Consider the following 21,483-nt stretch of genomic DNA (forward strand, 5'->3'; position numbering starts at 1 on the left):
AAAGCCTTCTGGTGGTTTCCCACACCAAGATGCCTCACCCGAAGGTCAGATCAACATCAGCACCAAGAATGAGAGGCTGCAGCAGCAACAGTTGGATGAGTCAAACATGTTGAGTGCACCTGGACTCTGTGGCTGGGCCAGCTGCAGTGCCCTTTCCCAGAAAGACAGAATTAAATAAAAAATGGAGACACCTCAACTCATCACTGCTGCAGACCAGCCTCCTCAGCTCATGATTTCCCCAAAAAAGACAGCAAGGATGAGAGATGTTATGTGAAAGGACTAAGACAGGAGGTGGTCTCTGAACAGGAGTAGCTAGCAGATGCAGGGATTTTTCTTCTCAGAGCTGACAATGCCATCAGCATGAGTCAGACTGGGAGTTGGTGCCCACTGTAAAATAATTTGTGTGGTATGTGCATACATTTAGGTATGTCCATAAAGGCTGAAGAAAATGACAAATTAGCAATAATTACAGATATTGAGGGACCACCATGTAAAGCCATGGCACAGGCCAGAACAGTGGTCAAGCTAGAGCTGGTTACATTTTCTCCTAATGCCTTCACTGGTCAATCAAGAGCAGACAAGTGACATTTTCCACTGTGCATACTTCTTGTTGCCACACTCTGCGAGCAGGACCAAGCTTCCTTGAAGCTTTCAGGCTACCTGGCACCTGCTGCCTGGCTACTGCCCTCCATCCCTTCAAATGCTCTTATGGCCAGTGCACCTCTGCTATTTTGCACTTTTGGTGTTCCTTTAGCACAGCACACTGTGAGACAAGCAGAGCTGGGTGTGCAGAGCTGAGGTATTCTGTGTACAGAGCAGGTATTTAAAAGATTCCCAATAAAAATCTCCAAATGTAACCAACAGACTTTTTTTTTTTTTCCAGTGTGTTTGACCCTACAATAAGCAGTGACTCATGGCAAGTTAAATGGTTATTTAGAGGTGCATTTAAGCCCTGCCATGGCAATATATTACAAATATGCCCTTGATGAAAAAGAAGAGAAACAGTGTTTTCTTCTCCAAATCTGGGAGGGTGTGTGGGAGAGTTTCTCTTTAAAGAAATGAGTAACTCAGTATTTGTAAACCATGAATCAACTCACACAATCCACAAACTGAAAACTGAATACAAGTGGTGATTTTACTACCACGGGTTTCGGCAGTACTACAGCAAAGACGACAGACAACCAAATGATAAAATTTTTTTTTATTATTCACTTTTGAATTCTTTTACACTTTCCTGATTATTTTGTGTAAGGTGAAACTAGAACTGTTTAAAAGACATACACAAATCTAGTACATCAATAACCAGGTATTTCTTTTTGCTATACTATTCTCACAACCACGTGTGTGCTAGGCAATATAACCGTCACAGAAGCAAACTTTAGGCAGAATACTGGTCAGTAAAAACAAAGCGAAAAGAGCTACCAGATATACAGACAGGCTCGGTTCCACATTCACTACTGCATTTATCAAGCGCCAAGTATTAACTGCACAATTTGTTCAGCTAGTAGAGGGGAGTTTTAAAATCAGTGCATGAAATTCTCTTCAGCAGACAGATGGACAAACAGATGGATCCTATACCTAAGTGGAATGTGAAGGCAGGGGATGATACCACGGGACTGATAGGTGACAATTCCTAATCTTTTCCACTGCATTATTCACGCAACTCTTACTAGGTTTTGTTTAATGGGACATGTTTGAAACATGACAAGGTGAGGACGTTTGCAGCTCAAATATTACAAGCATTACAGATGTGTAGGTCTGCATTCCAGTACAAGATGGGAAATCCTGAATATTTGAGCCAGTTTCCTGGTACTACCAAAGAATGGCAGACAAGAGCTGAAGAATACAACAGCACTGGCAGCTCTCAAACACCCAAGGAAGAAATCTGTCCTTGGCGAGGTGCAGGCCTCATCCACCATCCTGACATCACCAGGAACCAAAGAAAGGATGATGTATATGGGAGTCCAAAACTGCTTTAATGAGTTTAAACAGGTGAAAGGGTCAAGGATGAACAGAGTCCAGTGGGAGAATAAAGTGAACTAAAAGGTTGCTCAGTGGATTACTTAGGAAGTTTTCAGGATAAACTGAGAATGGGAATACCATGGAGATTTTGATTTACCTAAGAGTAAAGTAATGCAAAAGTGGCAGATCACTTCATGGTATCATTCAAACTAATAAGGCCATTCAAAAAATTGAATCTTCTCCTATTGCAAGTCCATGGCAGTGAACCAAGAGTTTTTACTACTGAAGAATATCTAAGTTGTAACTAGGTAAAAGTTATTGCTGTGGGAAGGGGCTTAGTCATGCATGTGGTATGAGCATGAAAGCACTTTGAGAAGTCAAACCCCAGGTATCTGCCAGTGTAAAGAGTTTGGAAATCAAGCTGCTAACTCCCCTGTTTCCCTCCTCCCCAAAACAAACCCCATCCCCAGAAAGACAGGATTGACAAAGTGAGCTTTTGACTGAAAGTGGTGCCTCAGACTCGGTTACAAATGTCTACAGAGTGTGCCTGTTCAACTACCTCATAGCAGTGTCCCTAACTGGAATGCCATACATTGGATTGTTTTCCTTCCATGCCCCAGTGTCACAATAGAATCTCTATAACTTTCTGTACAACTTTACAACAGAATTGTACTTCAACTATTTTGGTGCCAAATTAAGCTCGCCAGAGTTACATAATTGATGTCTACTTTTCTACCAATAAGAGTTTTGTAAAGTCAATTGCAATCACAAAACCCTTTATTATTATTATCATCACAGTGTTCAGTTAAAAATATAAACACGGTAATCGGAACTGTAAATGTTCAGAATAGGAAAGTTCGGAATGCCATTGGAATAACCGACCTCCGCTCTAGGTACACAAAACACCAACCAACCGGTTTTACCCCACAGACAGTTTTTGCTACGTTGAGGTTGTGAAAGTCAATGTACTATTCTTTTTGCTTGTCGCACAAAGGGATTATGTGTAGGATACAGGGTGACATTGAACATATAGTGAAGCGTGACAGCCATTAGTTCTCTCCCTCCCCAGCATCCCCTTCATCTCCCTGGTTTTCCGACGTCCATAGCTGTAAGGAAATACAAACACTTGTTTATGCTGGAAGCACAGTTAATTACAATTGTCAGGAAAGGGAAGACAGCGTAATTAGTAGTAGCTGTGCAATTTTCTCAGCTAAAAGCAATGCAGAACTGAACTTAATAGTAAAGCTGAAGAATAATAAACTAGAACATGAATAAAAGATAAGCAAGAAGCTAGCACAAGCTGGGAAGTTCCACATAAAACTGTTGAGAACAAACTCCACTCTGTGTTACAAAAGGAATCTGAGTTTGTTACAGCAGTTAACAAGTGATTCGTAGTTTGAACAAGCAAGCCTAACTGGTCTGGTTACAAAAAGCATCGCAGTTAACACATGCAGTTAACGCCTCAGAAAAAGCTTTTAACGGCACAGAACCGCATCAGCTTTCAGATGCTGAGTCCCACTTGAGAGTGCAGCAGCCTAGAGTGCAGTGGTTTGCCCCATGGTACTCACAGTGAGGTTGTCCCTAAGCAGCTGCATGATCAGGGTGCTGTCTTTGTAAGACTCTTCATTCAGCGTGTCCAGCTCTGCTATTGCTTCATCAAATGCCTAAAAACATAAACACAGCCCTTTCACACTCAGCTTTCTGAAGTCACTTCTGCTTATAAAGAGCTTAAAAACTGCCACATTACTATCCACATTCTATAAAAAAGCTTCCAGTATTTTAGTTTCCACCACAAGAAGAAATGTAAAAGAAAGTGAGCACCAGATCCTAAACAGCCAGGGGAAAACAGAAGTCTTCAACGGTGTCCAGATAAAAGCTCAGAAAAACTTTACTAAATGCCAATTCCAAGCACTGAAGAGACAAGAGCACTCTATGTGTCATGCTGAAAAATGGTTCACATAGCTTGAAGTCAGGTTTAAGACAACACTTAAATAAGAGACTTTCATTAAAAAGGAAGGTCTCTCTGGTCTAAATAAGCAGTGAAACACAAAGGTACCGTTACTTGAATGAGTATATATTTATATATATTGTACATGAGTCAGTAAACAAGAAAATGGAACACAAGACTTTTCGACAGTGGGGAGGAAGGTTTCCAATTTCTTTTCAAAACAGCAGAGGAAATCAGGTATGTTCCACTAGAGATTAACAAAGCCATTCTTCCCATCCATCCGTTACACATGAAAATCAATACTGTGAGTCTGAGAGCCATAACTGCTATTTCTTCATTCAGGTCTCTAAGAGATGTAAGCATTTTGACTAAAAAAAGCAAGAACAGCAGCAGCATTTTACAGCACAGTGTCACTTATTGCTACAAAGTCTTCCTGAAGTGCATATTAAGAACACAAAGATTCACCTAAAGCCCTGTTATTCAAGTTACTAGCAGACAATATTCACAGACACAAAAAGCTCCATTTAGAAGACTAATCCTATTTTAGGAAGAAGGCTAAGGAAAAAATGACTGGCTATTTGTTTGCCACAACCCATCACAAAAGCTCTTTTTGGTCTCTGGAGAGCAGGGCACACATGCATATGGATAACAAGGACATTTAGGGCTACAAAGATGGGCACACAGACAACACTTCATGTACTGGCTAAGTGCTCCATTCTAAATAAATATTTCACTTTAGAAGCGCTGAATTAATTCAAGTGTTTTCAATTTTGACACAAACACATTCTAAGAGAATTAGGTGGACATTAAACAGAGGCAATTTGTCTTCCCTGTCACTGGAACAGCTGCAGTAGCAAATTAGCCTTACCCAAAGCTAAGCTAGTCCAGCAAATCGACTTACCTGAAAATATACTACAATGACAAGCATTTTATGACAGCATTTTTAAGGAATTTGATATGAAAAAGCATAATCATCTACAAAGTGCTACTGTAACCATGTAATTACCTCCTCAGCCTCCACAAAAATTGGTGATATGAAGAGTCTGCTTACCGTCTTTGCCAGATTACAGGCTTTTTCAGGAGAATTTAGGATCTCATAGTAGAAGACAGAGAAATTTAGAGCCAAACCAAGTCGAATGGGGTGTGTTGGCTGCATCTCTTTCTTGCTAATTTCAAATGCCTCCTGATAAGCTTGCTGGGAGTTTGCTACCGTTGCTGCAAGAAGCAATTACAACCACATAAATACACAATACATCTCTCTACTTTCACAGGGGAAGCAATTATATTCTTAGCCTAGACTACCATTCCACCAGAAATTCATACAATTACCTAAGCACAGACACTTATTTCAATGTTTTTACATGCAAAAGCCTTCCACTTGCCGAACAATTAATGCTGAAATAGATTTTTAAATAGAAACGTAAAATAAAATGTATTCAACAAATTCCAACCAATGTGAATGGACATAAAATTCTACTTAAGTGTTCTGGTTTCAAACATTCATTTCCAGCCCAGCTGAAGAAGTCATAGTTATCAATAATAAATCCAGACAAAGCCATATGGGGGGGAAGAGGTAACTAAACTGCTGCACTTAGGTCATGAACTTTGTGTTACAGGTTGGGGTTTCAGGGCAAAGCTAACAGTTCCTTCCTGGCTAATGAGCAACAATAAGCTCCATACTGACATCAAGCTAAGTTTGCAAGACGTGGACTACATCAGACACTCACAGGAATTCAGACAGTTCAGCACTGCTTTCCCATTTCATAATTTATTACTTTAGAACCCAGGAACCCAATATCCCATATTTGTATGGATAAATTTGCAAACAGTGAAGACTTGAGCTGAATTCATAGTTTAAACATGAGATCAAACAAACTAAGCATTTTCTATGAGAAAGAAACCTACATGCTCCAGGAAAATGATTTTACACTGTCACATATGCTTGAAAACTAGCTACTGTGGTCAGGGGCTGCAAGATGAGTTTGATTGCATTCATGAACATCCGTCAAACAGTTTCATTAATTTCAGTGAAGTCTTTCTCCAAAAGTGACTTGCACTGCACCTATCTTCCTAACTACAGAGCAGCAGTGAAAAGAAATAAATACATGTTATTGGGGAAAATAATACAGGTGGTTTTTATACTTGTTTCTGCTTGGTCCTCAGAGAGACATTTCATTTCTACTTACTTTGCTTATTGTCCCCAGATGCCACCTCTGAGAGGTATCTGTAGTAATCACCTTTCATTTTCAAATAGAAGACCTTGCTTTCTGGCTGCGTGGCATTGACAATAAGGTATTTATCCAGGAGTTCCTGAGAAAGATTTTAAAAAAAGTGATGTTTCCTGAGTCACAAAAATAATGTCTGAAACAGAGCCTTTGTTACAATGGTGAGCATGAACTGTTCAAACAGTAACAATGACTTCTGTCATGACTTACGCAGACTCATGTGTTAATCGCTTTGCCTACTGTTGTCTAAACTCTGGGAAAAAAAAGATAAACTACTCATAGCCTAATCTGTGGAGAGCTGAAAATGTGCTATGTTGATCCTACCCACAATTCCCTCCTGCAGGATCTGAAGGCTATCAGGGCTTAAGCCTGCTGATGCAAACCAACATCCATGACCAAAGTAATGAAAAGCAGCAGCTGGAAATTAGCACATCTGGTCACTTTTGCTGCCACAAATTTGAATTCTATGCAGAGCTGTGAAATTGTCCACAATAAACTGATTCTATCTCCAACTTCAGCTGAGAAGTTTGACAGTGGCATAAGCAGCACACATGCACTCAGAAAGAGATGCAAAGATTGACTGCACTGACAGCATCTGCTCATGACTGATATTAAGCAAATGGAACAACAATAAAAGGAATTCCTCTTGTCTGAGTGACAGAAAGAGCAAAATCAGTCTGGGAGAAGAACTACACACCTTGTCCATTTAAAAAAAAAGTACTAAACAAGACTCAGGATGTCAGTATTCATTAATTAAGGAATTTAAACAGCAGGCCTTTTAGCAGGATTCATGTCAGCGCTCCAGATCTAAATTTGTTTTCATGGTGAACCCCCTGCAGCCAGCAGCCAGGGGTCTTCAACATGGCCTTGTTTGCTTTTTGCTGCTAAAAAATATATACACCTTTATAACAAATTCCCTCAGAAGCAAGATAAATGACTTAGTTCCTTTCTAGGAGCTAGAATTGGACCCAAACTATGCAAAATTATTCCCCTGCTAAGGTGCTGCAGTGTCTACAGCATTACTAAAATTCCTTAAGCCTCTCTGAAGAATGCTGCAGTACTAACTACTGTTATTTTTGCTGTTGGATTATTACCAGAACATCATTGCAGATATCCTGCAATTCAGCCTCAATTTTCTCACGATATTCTTTTCCCATCTGCTGTTTCTTCTCGTTTCTCTCTGTTTTCTGCTCGATGCTGGAAATCACACGCCAGGACGAGCGACGGGCACCGACCACGTTCTTGTAGGCCACGGAGAGGAGATTCCTTTCTTCATTGGACAGTTCATGTCCCTGCTCAGTGACAGCCTTCATAGCAGCAGCCATGTCATCGTAACGCTCGGCCTGCTCAGCCAGCTTGGCTTTCTGTACCAACTCACTTTTATCCATGGCTGTCCTGCAATTAGCGAGGAACAAAAAAGAGAGAAAAATGTCTCGATGGTCTGCACTGGGAAAGTTCATGCTGAAGCAGATCTTACAGTCAGTAATAAGAAGGAAATCTATCAACTGTAATAAAGTAACGCAAAGGGTTTCTTTTAAAAAATGTATTTGACCTTTTGCCAAATATGTATAATTTCCACGTGTAAATGACTAATGACAATCCTGAAGATATGAAAGCATCATTCTTCAAAATGCAGCAAAAGTCATACTGGCATTAAGCACAGCCCTATGTGAATCTCTCCTCTTTCCTTTACCAGCCACAGCTCAGCTGGGGAGATATTAACGAAGAAACTGCCAGCTTGCTGGGGCTTTTTCAGGTTTGTTGTTGTCTGTTTCCCTCCACTGCAGTACAAGAGCAGCTACTTAGGAGCACTGAAGCACTGGACAGCTCCTTCTGACACTGAAGATTTTTGGCAAGTTAGAGGAGATGTTTCTGTGGGTTTACATAAACCATACCCAGGAAAGCTGTAGTTGTTGGCAACTATGGCAAGTACATTTATAATGTTCTGCCAGAAAATAACGTGGGTTTTTCTTACATACGCATCAACATACACATAATGGACAACTCTACACAGCTAGGGTGGCTGCAGTCTCAGGTTTTCAAGACCTTTTAAATAACATTGACATTCATAAAATCTGAATGGGATGTGGCCCACACGATTTGGTCACTGCTACAAAATGAATTGCTTATATGGAAATAACTTGTTTATAATTTCTGATAATGCAGTTTAGCAACCAAAGCTGTGAAAGCACATCACATGGCCACAGGGTCACTGAAGAGCTTATGCCAGGGAGAATGGCTGACAGAAGAAAGTAAAGGAGTTTCTTTGCCTTTATCAAAATGGTCTTCAATACTTCACAAACTTACAGACAACCCAAATTAATCTGTATAATGTCTCCAGGTGTGCAGGTTCACTTTTGGACACATCCAGAACTGTTACTCTCATCAGTATTGAGCAATAATCATCCTCTCCCACTGTCTAGGTAAGTTGTCAGGCTGAGATTTAACAGCCAAAAAAAAAACCCAAAAAACTTCTAAAAGAAAAATAAAAAGCAAACAAGAACAGTAAGTTTACATTTGTATTTCACAGACTTCTGTTCATTACAGAAGCACCTACAGTCCTATTAGAAAGAATCAACATGCTGAAAGAGATTGCTGCAGCCTTTACTCTGTCTCTCATCTTTGAAGATTCCAGTCTGACAGGTTTCTGATGGAGAACATCTTGCACACACTGCTCAGCTTGTATTTTACTCCAAGGATCACCTACCACACTATTATAGAGGAAAACCAGTCCCCTGTACCAAATCCTCAAACAGGACAATAAGACACAGACCCAAATTGCAATTGTGATACATTCCCAAATTCATACACTGCTCACACTGCCGAGGATGAGTCCTAACTACAAAATCATTTTGACATGAGCACATTCTGTACCTCCAGCTGAAGATATTCCACTTTAGCAAAATAAAAAAAAAAAATCACCCAGTATATCAAGTCAAACATTGTTATTTCACATAAAAGCTCCTGAAGTAAACCCAGCAATCAAATGTACCTGCTCTGTATCTGCAAGTTACACTCACCCCTGCTTGTGTTTGATCCTTTGTAGATTCTAAAACATCCATCTTCATAAGGCACTCAAAGTAAGGACATGGAATACTACAACCAGCCTCCTGGAAAGGGATCTTTTACTGGTAAGTAAAGCTGGGCTCTGGTTCAGCTCCATTTCAAGTGCTGTGTTTAAACCAGTGGATTCTGGGACCTACTGAAAGGTGCCACACAGACTTCAGATCAAAGTCCTCAGATTTGTTTTCATGACAGGGTGACTGTGGGCAGCAGTGTGACAATTTGTGGTAAGGCATGATTCATTTGCCTCTCTCTTCCCCAGTAAGCTTTTACCCTGGGGATATTACCATTGGTTTCCACAGGCTTATCAAACAGATAGCTCCTGATGATGGAAAAGGTTAAGTGGGATTTGTGATGTGCTTTGTTTCTTCCTAATTTGAAGGCTATCACAGCACCAATGCAGAAGGAGCCCAAGGAAATCATCGGGCCATTTCCCCTTGTGACAGCCCATCCCACTTTTCCCTGTTGAGTCTATCAAACCTTGTAAACCATTCCCTTAACTCAGCACTATTTGCAGACTATGTGCTTAAGGCAGGAAGTAATTTGTGAGTGGTATTTCTCTAGTCACTCACTAAAATCTGAAGATGAGCAAAGTACACCTGAAGAATGCTTTTTACATTACAAGAGCCAACTTTAAACAACACGACATTGAAACTAAACAGTTTCAGAGCGCTTTTAGTTTCTTCATTGTCTGCACAGCTTCTAGAAGTATTTCTGCTGCAAACATCTTATCTTCTCCTCTTCTTCTCATGGAATGTGATTGTTATGTGGAAGCAGCCTGCATGTTGGAATGCAGAGGCAAGTAGCTCCAACAGAGTTTACATTTTGCCATTGAAAAGTCACTTAGTTTTATCTTTGATCTGCACTTTGCCAATAGTGGTCTAATCTGTTGGCAAGTCATCTGTGCAGAATTCTGTTTACAAACAATATAGTTTAGTTTTGAAAGGGTGCAGAGATTGCTTTATCAAGCTCACTGACATATTTATATTTAGATGCAAGACAGTTCACAGGAGTCAATGGGTTCATATAAGGACACATGAAGGAAATCACAAAAGGAACTGCACATGAAGGAAAACACAGGGGCACAAAGACCTAATGGATAAAAGAGATCTAGAAACCAGTTTAACATATCAATTATACACGTAAAATACCAGCACAAAGATTAGACTGTTGCTTCTCATCAAGCAACTTTCCTCAGCAATGTAACTAATTTATGCCCATGAAAGTCATTTATGCATATATGAAACTCAAACTCATCACTAAAGATGGAGCTCCTGAGTACTTCACTGGCTTAGTTCTGACAAAAGAATTCAGTGTACACAGGCTTGAGTTTAGTTAATTTGTGTTAATATCTGTACTGTTACCAGGCTTGCTATGAAACACAAGTATTACTCAGTAACATAGATTTAACAGAACTTAAATGCAGTAAGAAAAGCATTGCCCACACCAAAATATCTGCCAATGACAGTAAGCCTACCATTACTACCTTCCCAGGATGCTGCATAAAGGAAGACTTAAAATCCTCATTTGATTCTCCATTGCTTACCTTGTTAGAAGCTTGGAGAGAGCTTTGCAGAGCTATGCTGGCTTGAGCTCCAAAAGAGGGAAGTGTTTGCCAGAAGGAAAAAAGATACAAGGAAAGGAGTGATGTTTGAAAAGGCAAAGAAGCAACTATCAGTTATAACTGGTCCCTCCCAGAGAGGAGATGAAAGCCACATTCTAACAATGGACCAGTGTGCCACAGTCTGAAACAAGCCAAGCCTAGAGCTAAAAATACACCTAGGCCACACACAGAAGCCATCTACCAAAGGTTACCTGCAGCTAGGAGCAAAACACACAGAGGTGATGAACAGGAGGCTGACAGGAATGGTCTATTCTAGCACTGATAAAGCCATGCCATGGTGGCAAAGGGAAAAGAGGGAAGATGGAAAAAGGAGCAGAGACGTGCAGATCACAGCCATGGAGGAGTCCTGAAAGTTGCCTGTTCTAAGCAGAAGATTCTGATATTAGATGCATTAATACAGTTCAAAGTCTTAAGACGCTGTCTTCTTAAGCATCTGTCCAACACAACTTAGTAGCCCTTGAAAAAGGAGTGACTGGACATTGTTCACAATAAGGAATGCCAACCACTGCCCAGCAGTCACAGCCAATAGCACCAGCTGCCAGAAATTTAAATCACCTGAAGTCCCACACTCAAAATGTAATTTTTTTACTATTTTTTCCCTCTATCTCCCATACAGCCTAAAGCTCTTTCAATCTCTCTTACAAATGCAGAACAGCATGTATGCAGGCACTGTAAGTTAGAAGTGCTTACTCACACTCCAGAAAAGCTTTACACCTGTGTGGACAAGACTGAAACATATCACAAAGCATCAAAGGTAAAGGCCAGAACCTGCAAAACTCATTAGTTTGTAGGTGCCTGCATCTTTCAGTGGAAGATGCAGTGAGAAGGGGATGGTGTGGCCAGCCTGGGAACAGCACCTGGGGTCAGTACACCCAGGGATCTTTCAAGAGTGGATGGACACACAGAACTGGAGGTTTACATCCCATTTACAGCTGAGGGGTAAAACACGCAGCTACTGTTCTTCAGAAGACTGCAGGATTTTGAGAACTACAGCTAACTCCTTAGCACTTATTCCATCTGCTCTGTAGCCTTTATTGGTTCCCATTCCTATGGGCTCTTCAGGACAAAGCCAAAGCGAATCAGAACTAACTGTGCTTAAAGTCTGTAAAAATCAAATGAAAACTAACACTGAAAATAATCTGGCTTATATAACATATCGAACTGACAGGACAATACTAATAAGCTTACGTTGGTCTGAAGTCTGCTGCTCTTGATGACCTGTTCTTCTGATGCTAATTAAGTCATCGATTTTTGTGCACTGTTTTTCTCTCTACAGCAAACATGAGTATCTATCAGACAAACACTTCCACTTTGTAGAAAAGAACTGGTGAGAAAGCAGTGTAGTTATTGGTTTGACATACTGGTTCCTAACATGTTGATCAGAGCTGCAAGTTAACAGACTTGCATATTTCACTGTGAGAAAGGAATACAAAACGAGGTTTGGTGAAATGGGAGGCAATCATACTTCCCAGTCATAAGCTCTGTAAGTCCACTTAAATTCTAACAGAAAAAGCAGCAGACTGGTACAGGATTTGCAGTTCAATATTCCAACAATATGAGAACGCACCTTATTTGATTTCTGGACAGGCAATTCATTCTGAAAATAAACATTCACGTGAGGTGAGTGGTGCCTCAAATTACAGTTCTGTAACTACAGAGAGTAAGAGCTCTGGGGACATTATTTCTAAAATAAACAGAAAATCATTCTCCACTATTCATGTACACACATGCTGACACAAGTATCTGCATGATGGGGATGGCATTCCCTGTCAACTGGACAGTGCTTCCAACATTTCTTTTTTACAGGAAATGGAGTGCAACTCCTTCAGTTGAGTGCAAAGAACCTTCCTTGCTTTCCTGCAGCATTAGGCATTTCATTTTATTAGTTGTGTTTCTCTAGATGGTTCCCTCAAAGGCTACCATGGGTTGTTAAATTACTGATTAGAAAATGAATGGCTCTGGTAAGATCTGAACAGCAAAATCTTCCTGTCAGCAGCTTGGGTATAACAAGTTCAGTAAAATATCCTGCAAACATAATGAGGGAAAAAGGAACATGACTTCACAGCTGTGACATTCTTGCTGACCTTGTGCAGCACATAACTTCAGCCTCCTCTGCATCTACCCTGGCCTTCGGCTCAAATCTCTATGCAAATGTTGAGATAAAATTAACATTCTATAAAGCCATGCCTCACCCTGCTCTGGCCATCTGCTGCCATCATTACATGTTGTTTCGTAAAATTGAATAAAATGACACTCAATGGCTTTCAGTCTCCACAGCGAATTACAAAATGCCTATGACCACTACCAAAGCATGTGGGGACACTGATATTGTATGGACATCTTAAATTTAGTGAGAGCAGCCTTGTTCTTCCTAATGCCAGGCTGAAAAGCAGAGCTCTGCTCCTGCCTATGGCCCTTTTCTCAGGACAGCTGCAGGTGGAGACATGCTGGCACTTCCACAGCACAACATCCCCACATGGCAACACCTTTTTGTTCCAACCAGCAGAATTGGTTTTGGCTAGAATCCAGGTGGAAATTGTGAGTAAACCCAAAAAAACTTCCCCCAGGCATAAAGTTCATGCCAAACTAATGTATTCGTATCAGAGGTAAATCACTTTTGTTAATAATAAACTGACAGTATTTACATTACAGGGTGGGGCAAGGAATGTGGCCATATAACAGACACCCTACTGTAATGCCTGGTATTAGGATACCACACGGATCAGAGTAGGAGCTTTTACCTCATTAACCAAATAATTATTTACTGAGCTCCTCCTCATCCGAGTTTATTCACATGCATCACAAAAAGCTGCATACTGGCACAGGCCTGCTCAGGAAAAAATAAAACGACTCAACATCAAAATAGCGGAGATCAGAACATGCGGTACTGACATAATGAGGTTGAGAAAACTGCACCAGGCCCATCTGTGCAAGGAGTCTATCACTTTATTGGTACCAATTTAATAAACAAAATATGATACAGGGGATATTTCTGCAGTCCTTTAATATGAAGGGAGAAAAAGGCACCTGTGTTCTTGATTTCTTTTCTAGACCAGACTATATCTCATTATTGCTTTAAAATAAAAATAAGCTCATCTTTTTTTGATATATAAAAGTATTACAATTTCTGACTGAGGTGTCCTGCGTTAGTGAACATGTGAAAACACAAATATTCCTACAGCCACTGAAGATACTAAACATTACAAACACTGCCAAAGCCTCTGTTGTTTTTCCATGGGAATTTAGCTTTTATGGTGCTGCATGATGTGTTTTTTGTTCTCCTATCACTGGAAAATGTGTTTTAACTATTAATAAGGAATCTATCTGAAAGCAACCAATTTATATTGTGATCTTTGTGTGAGATGCATTTATGCCAATACAGTGATTGTGTGCCACTGTTATTTCAACATCCCAATTAATACCTGGTATACATACCTCAAACAAAACCCAAAGCCATTACATCTGGGCTACTGCCCAGCCTTTTTGTAGGCTGGGACTGGCTTGAACCAACCTTCTTTCCCTCTGGAGTCCTCCCTAAACGCATCTGTATTCCCAAACAGACACGAATGATCAAAATTGGAAAATAATAAACGCATTTTCTTTTGTAATAAAGCGCTCATACATGGCCACGACCACCTACGTGGGCCGGCTCACAGCCACCGGCACGGCCACGGCAGCCGCGCTCTCCGGGCTGGGCACGGAGCTGCCGGCTTTGGGAAGGCGGAGGCCGGCCCAGCCGTGCCGCGCTGCGGGCTCGCTCCGGCCAGCGCCGCTCCCGGCTCGCTCTGGGCCCCGGGCGCGCAGCCCTTCCCGCCGGGCGGGCCCAGGTGAGCGCGGCCGCGCCCCGGGCACCGAGTGACTCACCGGGGCGGGGCAGCGCCGGGCGCACGGGGAGGGGCGGCGCCGCCCGCCCGGGCCCGCCAGCGGCCGCCGGGCGAGGGTCACACCGTTACCCGGGCCGGGGGACGCAGGACCGGGGAGGCAGAACCGGGGACCCTCCCGCGGGGACCCCCGCACGGCGCGCCCGCCGCGGCCTGCGGCTCCCCGCGCGGGGTGGGGTGGAGCGGAGCGGGCCGGGCGGGCGGGGGCAGGCCGGGGCGGGCTGCCCCCGCGGGCCGCGACGCCGATCCCCCCCCCCCACGCCGATGCCCGCCCCGATGGCGGCCGCGGCCCCTCACCTGGCGGCGCGCGCGGATCCCACGGGCGGAGGCGACGGCAGCGGCGGCCGCTCGCACGGACACGCGCACACACCCTGCGGCGCTCGGCCCCGCTTCCGCCGCGCGGCACGCCCCTTCCGGCGCCAGGGGGCGCCACCGCCCCGCGCGCCGCCCCGGCGGGACGGTCGCCATGGCGACGGGGCTCATCCCGCCCGGCCCGGCCCGGCCCGGCCCCGGCGCTGCGCGGGGCTGAGCGGGGCCCGCGGCTGCCGTGTGAGCGCACCCCGAGCGGGGAGAGCGCCCGAGACGCGGCCCGTGCTGCGCTCACGCCTCGGCGCCCGCCGCGCTGCGCGCTCTTTGTCTCCGCGGAGCTCCCTGGTGCCGCAGGAAGCGCTGGGGAGGGGGTGCTGCGGCCTGGGAGTGCAGCAGTTTCTCCGGCAACAAAAGAAACAGTTTCTGGTTTTCTTGCCATTTCGCACTCCTGTTCTTTGGCTGGACCTCACGGTAGAAGTCACAGAATCACAGAATTGATTAGGTTGGAAAAGCCCCCTAAAATCATCGAGTCCGACCCATGACTGAACACCTCCATGCCAGCTAGAGCATGGCACTAAGTGCTGCACCCGGTCTTAAACACCACCAGGGACAGTGACTCCACCGCCTCCCTGAGCATTCCATTCCCAAGGGACACATATGGGACATATCCTCGGAAAACAGGCAGTGCGGTTATTCTGTGCACCCTCAGAAATAAAATTTGACAAATGCTTTGAATTGCAAAATCACCTTTAAACGCTGTTTTAGTAGCAGCTCTTCCCTACAACTTCAGTTTTCACTGAAAAATCAAGATCCTTACCGACTAGATAAGTTTTATGCAACTAATAAACTACATTTTCTGAGGAAATGGCAAAAGAGAACATTTTTGGGGCATGAGGAGAAGTCTCGCTTGGTGTCCAAAAAGGAATCCAAATAAAAGAGTTGTTTTGTAATCCATATAATCCTTTTGGATAAGAGGTGACAGGACACACAACTCAATTGCACTGCACCCAGATCTCAAATTTATGGCAGCAACACTTGTCAAAGTGTTATTATTTGGGCTCAGTTCAATTACAGCATCCCGGAATCCAATTTTCTCTTTAACTTTCAGATACAGTCCCGGGCCCATCAAAGTCACTGTCAGATTCCTTTTTGGTGATGGAAGGACTTCATTAATTTCCTGCTTAGTCTCAGTCCAAAGGTTAATTACTTTGGAAAGTCAGAAGGAAAATTACTTGGCACCCACAAGTTATCTTAAGCTGCAAACACTGATTCAGCTCCATTAGTTGCTGTCATCACTCTCTTTTTTCTTTTCTAGGCAAAGCTTGTTTTTTACCCCTGATCTCCATAGTCCTTATCTTCTCAGTTTCTATTTGGGCCATTCCCAGTGTTCTTGCTGAGGCCTTGGGGGTGCTGATTCATGGCAGAATTACTTGGTTTTGACACTCCTTGCCTGCATATCTGTGTATCATACTCAGTTTGCAGAGGTGTGCTGTCAACACCTGTTCATTTAGACTCCCTCACCCTTCTCCCCTTCCTGCCTGTGTTATCACAGCTCATGCCTCTTACTTCCAGTGAGGTGCCCTGAGCTCCTTTCATACAGCTCCTCCAATTTGTCCGCACAAAATTCTCACCATCACCACTGAAGTGCTCACAATCCTTCTCAGCTGGTATTTTTGGACCATGCAATCTCCACCACAACATCCAGGTAGGGCAATTCCATACTGTGTTGTCACAGAGGTGAAGCATCACCCTCTGCTGTCACAGAGCTCCTGCAGCTGGGTCCCTGCTGGGCCAGAGGCCACTGAGACATAACTGTGTTAATGACACAGATCATTCCTCCCTGAGCTCTTCCTGCCCTGGGGCCTTCCCAGTCCTGTGCCTGGTCTGCTGCTAGAGATAAGCAGGGCACCCTGCAGCTCCTCCAGGGATGGTGAAGGCTGGAACCAGCACCAAACCTCAACTCTGGAAAAGCTTGCACCAGCAGTAAGTGGTTCAATGTGTCACCTTTCAGAGGAGGAAGTGCACGTCGGCTCAAAGAATCTGAGTCAGGAGATACCAAAGTCTGTGCAAGAACAGCCTTTATTTCAGGGACAGGCTGGATCCATGAGGAAACAAGCACAACAGAGAGACCAGCTTGCCTGGCTCTCCAGCAGAAAACGTCCTGCTGTGTGTTTTTCTAAAGAGCCACATTTCAGGTAGATAAGTGTGAGGTATAAATGGAATTTGGCTTTAGCAACAGGTCAGCGTTAACCCTGTCACTGTCCTGGGGAGCACAGAGCAGCTGCCCTAAGAGAGTGCTCACACTGAGCTACAGCCTCACAGACAGTAAATCCAGAAGGGAGGAAATCACGGGATTTGCTCCGAAAGAGGAGACAGCTCATGGCTGAGGTGGAGTCCCTTTGCTGGAGGAGTGGTTCTTTACAAGGACTGTGAGACCCGAGCCCTTCCCTGGATACACCACAGGCTTCACCCTTCAAAGGAGGCTCTGCAGGGCTGCAAGGACAGCTTGTTCCTGTCTTTTGCAACTGATTCACTATAGAGAGAGAACATCCGTCTCCAAACCACTTCTCTTGCACTAAGTTAGTACTTAACATCAATAGCAGGTAAAAGTGGAACAGCTCTTTGACAAAGATGTCGGTTGCCAAACAGGGAGGGGTGGCTCTATTCCCCGTGCGAGCAGCAATGTCAGAAGAAGCTGCTCCCAGCAGATGGCACAAGAGCTCGAGCTGCTCCAGTCTCTGCTCTCGGCAGCCCGTACCTGCCCTCAGGTGTGCGGCTTCTGGTACAGGAAAAACGAACCTGAGATTTGTACTAAAATAAGTGCATAAATCTTTGTTCAGAAATGCCATCCTGACAAGTCCCTCAAATTTTGTGATTTTTTTGTTTGTTTTTGGTCATTTGTGTTGAAAGCAGTAGGTCTCAGCTGCTGTGGGTACCAGAAGCAAACAGTTGATGGCACTGCATGATCGCTGTCCCTGCAGCTGATGTCTCCCTGCAGCCTGAGTGAGTGAAAAACGAGGGTATTTCACTTCCATGCTGTGGAAAGACACTCACAAAATGTAATCGCCACCTATTAAGTATATTGATTTCTTGAATGTTCTGGTACTCATTTTCCCAATCTTCTTCTCTGTGTGTGAGAGTGGATGTTTCCTGGTTGTTCTAGAGCTGGATCTCACAGATCACTAAATAGTGGATTAGGTGATGGATCCCACATGGAACTGGTGTAGTGCTTTATGGCAGCTGACACAACTGACCTGCTGGAGCTGACAGCTGGGATGTCCACCAGAAGTCTCATCAGTATATGAAGAATTTCATCATTTGTCAATGCTGGTTGTGATGTGCTTTGAATCGCACATGATGGCCCTAAGAGGGAGACTTGTAAGGAAGCAACAAGTAACATTAAAGAGCAAAACAGTATTTTTTAAATTAGTATTTTTGCAATAGGAAATTTTTATAAGCTCCAAGGGAAAAAACTTCTGCAAAACATCTTGTATTTTCTCTGTGCATAAGCTGCTTGTGACATTACAGACTACTGTGATGAAGTTAAAACTAGAATTAGGTTAGTTAGAACTAAAATTACAACTAATCTGGGCTCAGGCATAAACATCTTGCATAGGATAGAACTATTAATAAATTTAATTAAAGCAACATTTAAAGCAAAGAGCATCAGGTTTTCCTCATGGTCCCTGCCAACTAAATGCTAGACTAAATGATACTTTCTTTGGGCATCTTTCAGTCCTTCCTTCTGTCCAAGGAATTAAAGTGGTTTATTGCAGCTTCTCTATGAAATGTGATTTGGGCAAAAGTCAAATTGCTGTTTTAATTTGAAGGTGTTTAAAGGTCTGAAGGTGACTTCAGAGAACACAGTTAAGAGCATAATTGCAAAGCAACTTACAAGAAGTAACTGTGGGAGTATGAAAATATAAATGACCTAAATAGTATAAAATAGTATGATGGGAAATGTGGTTGGAACAAATGTCTTGGATGGGATAGGAATTCAGCTCCAGGAATGTGATTTTGGCAGTAGTGCCCCAAACAGAGAATGCTATTTCTGGGGAAATGCACTGAACTCTGGGTCATGAATTAAACTCAGGTAATTTATGTTCTGCTCATAAAAAGTGGCAGTGCAAAAAAACAAGCAGAAATGGAATGGAATATATTGCTGTAAATTTTTGTAGCTGCTGGGACCTGGAGAGTCGTCGTGTGCTTCTGGTGCCAGGTAATGCCTAAGAAAAATTCAAGCCAAGGAATACATAGCAAACCCTTCAAAGCTGCCAACTCAGTGACCCTAAGGAAATCCAGTTTCAAAGCAGCATGTGAAGAGAGGTTTGAAGAGGTGACTTCCCAAACCCTGAACTTTATTTATTAGCTGTTTCTGACAAGCTCTAAAGAAAGGCAAATGTCTTGTTTTTTTGAAATTGCATGGCATGTGTTCATTTTCATAGGAAACTCTGATCTTTAGGAAATACCATTATTATTCCATTTCCCAATTTCTCATTCTTTTCTCTCTTGGTATTTAATACCAGTCTGCTGTGCAGAACTTCCAAGCCAGTGTCTCATCCAAGACTTGGCTGCCTGGGTCCCACAGAGCTCCAGCTTCCTCACAACCAGCTGTCTTCCAGGTGCCTTTGAAGTGGGATTTCTGCTAGAAAAGCAGCTATGGGAGAAATAACCCTCCTGCGGTAATGACAGGTAGGTCTGCTAAAGTTTTGATAAAATTTCACTCCTCAGCATGTGCAAGTCAGTAGGAGATGCAGCCAGACAAGAAACCTCCACTTGGCAGAGGGATGTGTCCCTTTGGGATTTGGTGAGATCAGCTTGGACAAGACTAGGCCCCTTATGGAAAATTGGGAGAAAAGTCTCCTTAGTACATGGAGTGGTGGAGCTCCTTCTTTGGTATAATGCATAGGGGAGCCTGGCATGACGTTTTCTCTGGATGTCTCTGGGGAAAGGCAGCTTCTCTCCCAGCAATATGTATCTGTTTCAGGCCATACTTCAAAGTCCAGTCTGGGTTTTTGGTGTTTGCTTTTCTCCTTTTAAACAGGAACTATCCAAAGGGCTAAAAATCTGAAGCTTAAAGAACTATACAAGCTGCCTGGAGCTCCAAAGTGTTTTTTTTTATAATTAGCATAAATGCATTAAATATTTAACCTTCATCCTGTGAAAACCCTGACTTTTAAAAAAGAATTTACAGCACAGGGTGGAGTTTTATCTGCTCCTAAATAGGACAGCGATTTCCTTCCTTCCATTTCTGCCCCAAATCTCAAATTCCAGAGTGCAATGAATCAATTGCAGAGGAGGAGATGACTGTTCATCCACCTCCCTGTGCAATTGACTCTCAAAAACTTGATATTTCTCAGACGAGTCAGGGTGAGAGTTCTGAAGTAGCAGGACTCCAGCTGGATATCTGTTCTTTATTCTGGCTTGTGGTTCAAGGTGTCTTTTTCTTAATAAGCACCCGCCAGTAGACTGTTAATAGTTTAGCAGTCCACAGCTTCCAAGGAAATGCTTGCCAGCAGTCAGAGCTGGAAAATAACTCAGAGAATGGCATAGGCCTGATAAAAGGATTAATAAATCATAGCCCTGAGAGCTGTGAGTTCAGTTTTGTCTGACACTGGCTCTACGGATTATTTTGTGCATTCAGTGCTCTTAATTGCTTTTTCTCCCCAGAAGTTTGTGTGCAGCTCTGGGATAGATTTGGAGAGTTTTCCTAACAAACTGAACTAGATTTCTTTCTAAATTATATTTAAACTCTGGTCCTTACAGTAGACACTTGTATTTGAGCACTACTGAGGAGGCTGAAAAACAGAGAGGGGAAGGAGTGACACGTCTTCTCATGGCAAAAGTAGAATATTTTTGCAGAATAAAACTGCCAACCATTTCAACCTAGCTCTGCTATTCCACTTTTACTGGAATTGTTCCGTCTGTTTCTCTGAAAATGAAAGTCTGTTTCTACTCCTGCCACCTGCTATTTCCATATGAAAAAGCTGTTTGGTTATAATGAAGGTACCATTTCTCCCAAGGGCGAAGTAAGGACATTTCATCACACTGCTCTTCCTGAAATTTCACTAACCAGATTCAATATGTTACTAGATTTGATCTACTTTTTCACAAAGCTTAAAGCCTTTAAGGGAAGCCTCAAGTTCTGTGTGAGTATTTACAAAACAAAATGTCATTTCCCTGCTGAACTGTAAGACAGTCTGATGTGGCAAAACAAAAAAGAGAATCCAAAACCAAGATTCACTTTAGCTTTGAGACTTACCCAGTGACAAGCTTTTGGAAATCACAATGATTTCCAAGCACAGAGCATAATTTATCCAAGGCAGAAGTCAACAACAGCGTAAACAAAAAGTTCCTTCCTGCTGACTTTGATGTGAGCAGTTGGGAGCAGTTGAGATGGCCAGAATTTGGGTTCCTGAGCAAGTCAGCATTTTGCAGATTCATTTGTGTTTTTTAAGAAGCTGTTTAAAC

General features: G+C 43.0%; 1 protein-coding gene and 1 long non-coding RNA gene across 6 annotated transcripts; one reads left to right on the plus strand and one right to left on the minus strand.

Moving 5' to 3' along the window:
• Positions 1-1,186: 1,186 nt before the first annotated feature.
• YWHAB (tyrosine 3-monooxygenase/tryptophan 5-monooxygenase activation protein beta) lies at positions 1,187-16,709 on the minus strand. 3 transcript variants are annotated; one of them, XM_053992895.1, is made up of 6 exons: positions 16,644-16,709; positions 7,230-7,530; positions 6,097-6,220; positions 4,962-5,125; positions 3,531-3,626; positions 1,187-3,068 (listed from the first exon to the last, which is right to left on the minus strand). In XM_053992895.1, exons 2-6 carry the CDS (start codon positions 7,521-7,523, stop codon positions 3,012-3,014), a joined length of 735 nt encoding a protein of 244 aa, XP_053848870.1. In that variant the 5' UTR covers positions 7,524-7,530; positions 16,644-16,709; the 3' UTR covers positions 1,187-3,011. The 3 variants fall into 3 exon arrangements, with proteins under 3 accessions (XP_053848870.1, XP_053848869.1, XP_053848868.1); XM_053992894.1 differs by having other exon boundaries at positions 16,579-16,667; XM_053992893.1 differs by lacking the exon at positions 16,644-16,709 and adding an exon at positions 15,001-15,106.
• A 394-nt stretch (positions 16,710-17,103) lies between these two features.
• LOC128815839 (uncharacterized) lies at positions 17,104-20,926 on the plus strand. 3 transcript variants are annotated; one of them, XR_008439732.1, is made up of 3 exons: positions 17,104-17,780; positions 17,926-19,704; positions 20,779-20,926. It is a non-coding gene; the product is annotated as an uncharacterized LOC128815839 (long non-coding RNA). The 3 variants fall into 3 exon arrangements; XR_008439733.1 differs by having other exon boundaries at positions 17,926-19,348; positions 19,539-20,926; XR_008439734.1 differs by having other exon boundaries at positions 17,926-18,390; positions 19,191-20,926.
• The last annotated feature ends 557 nt before the right edge of the window (positions 20,927-21,483 follow it).

Source organism: Vidua macroura, chromosome 17 (genome assembly GCF_024509145.1).
Source record: "Vidua macroura isolate BioBank_ID:100142 chromosome 17, ASM2450914v1, whole genome shotgun sequence".
Lineage (NCBI taxonomy): Eukaryota > Metazoa > Chordata > Aves > Passeriformes > Viduidae > Vidua > Vidua macroura.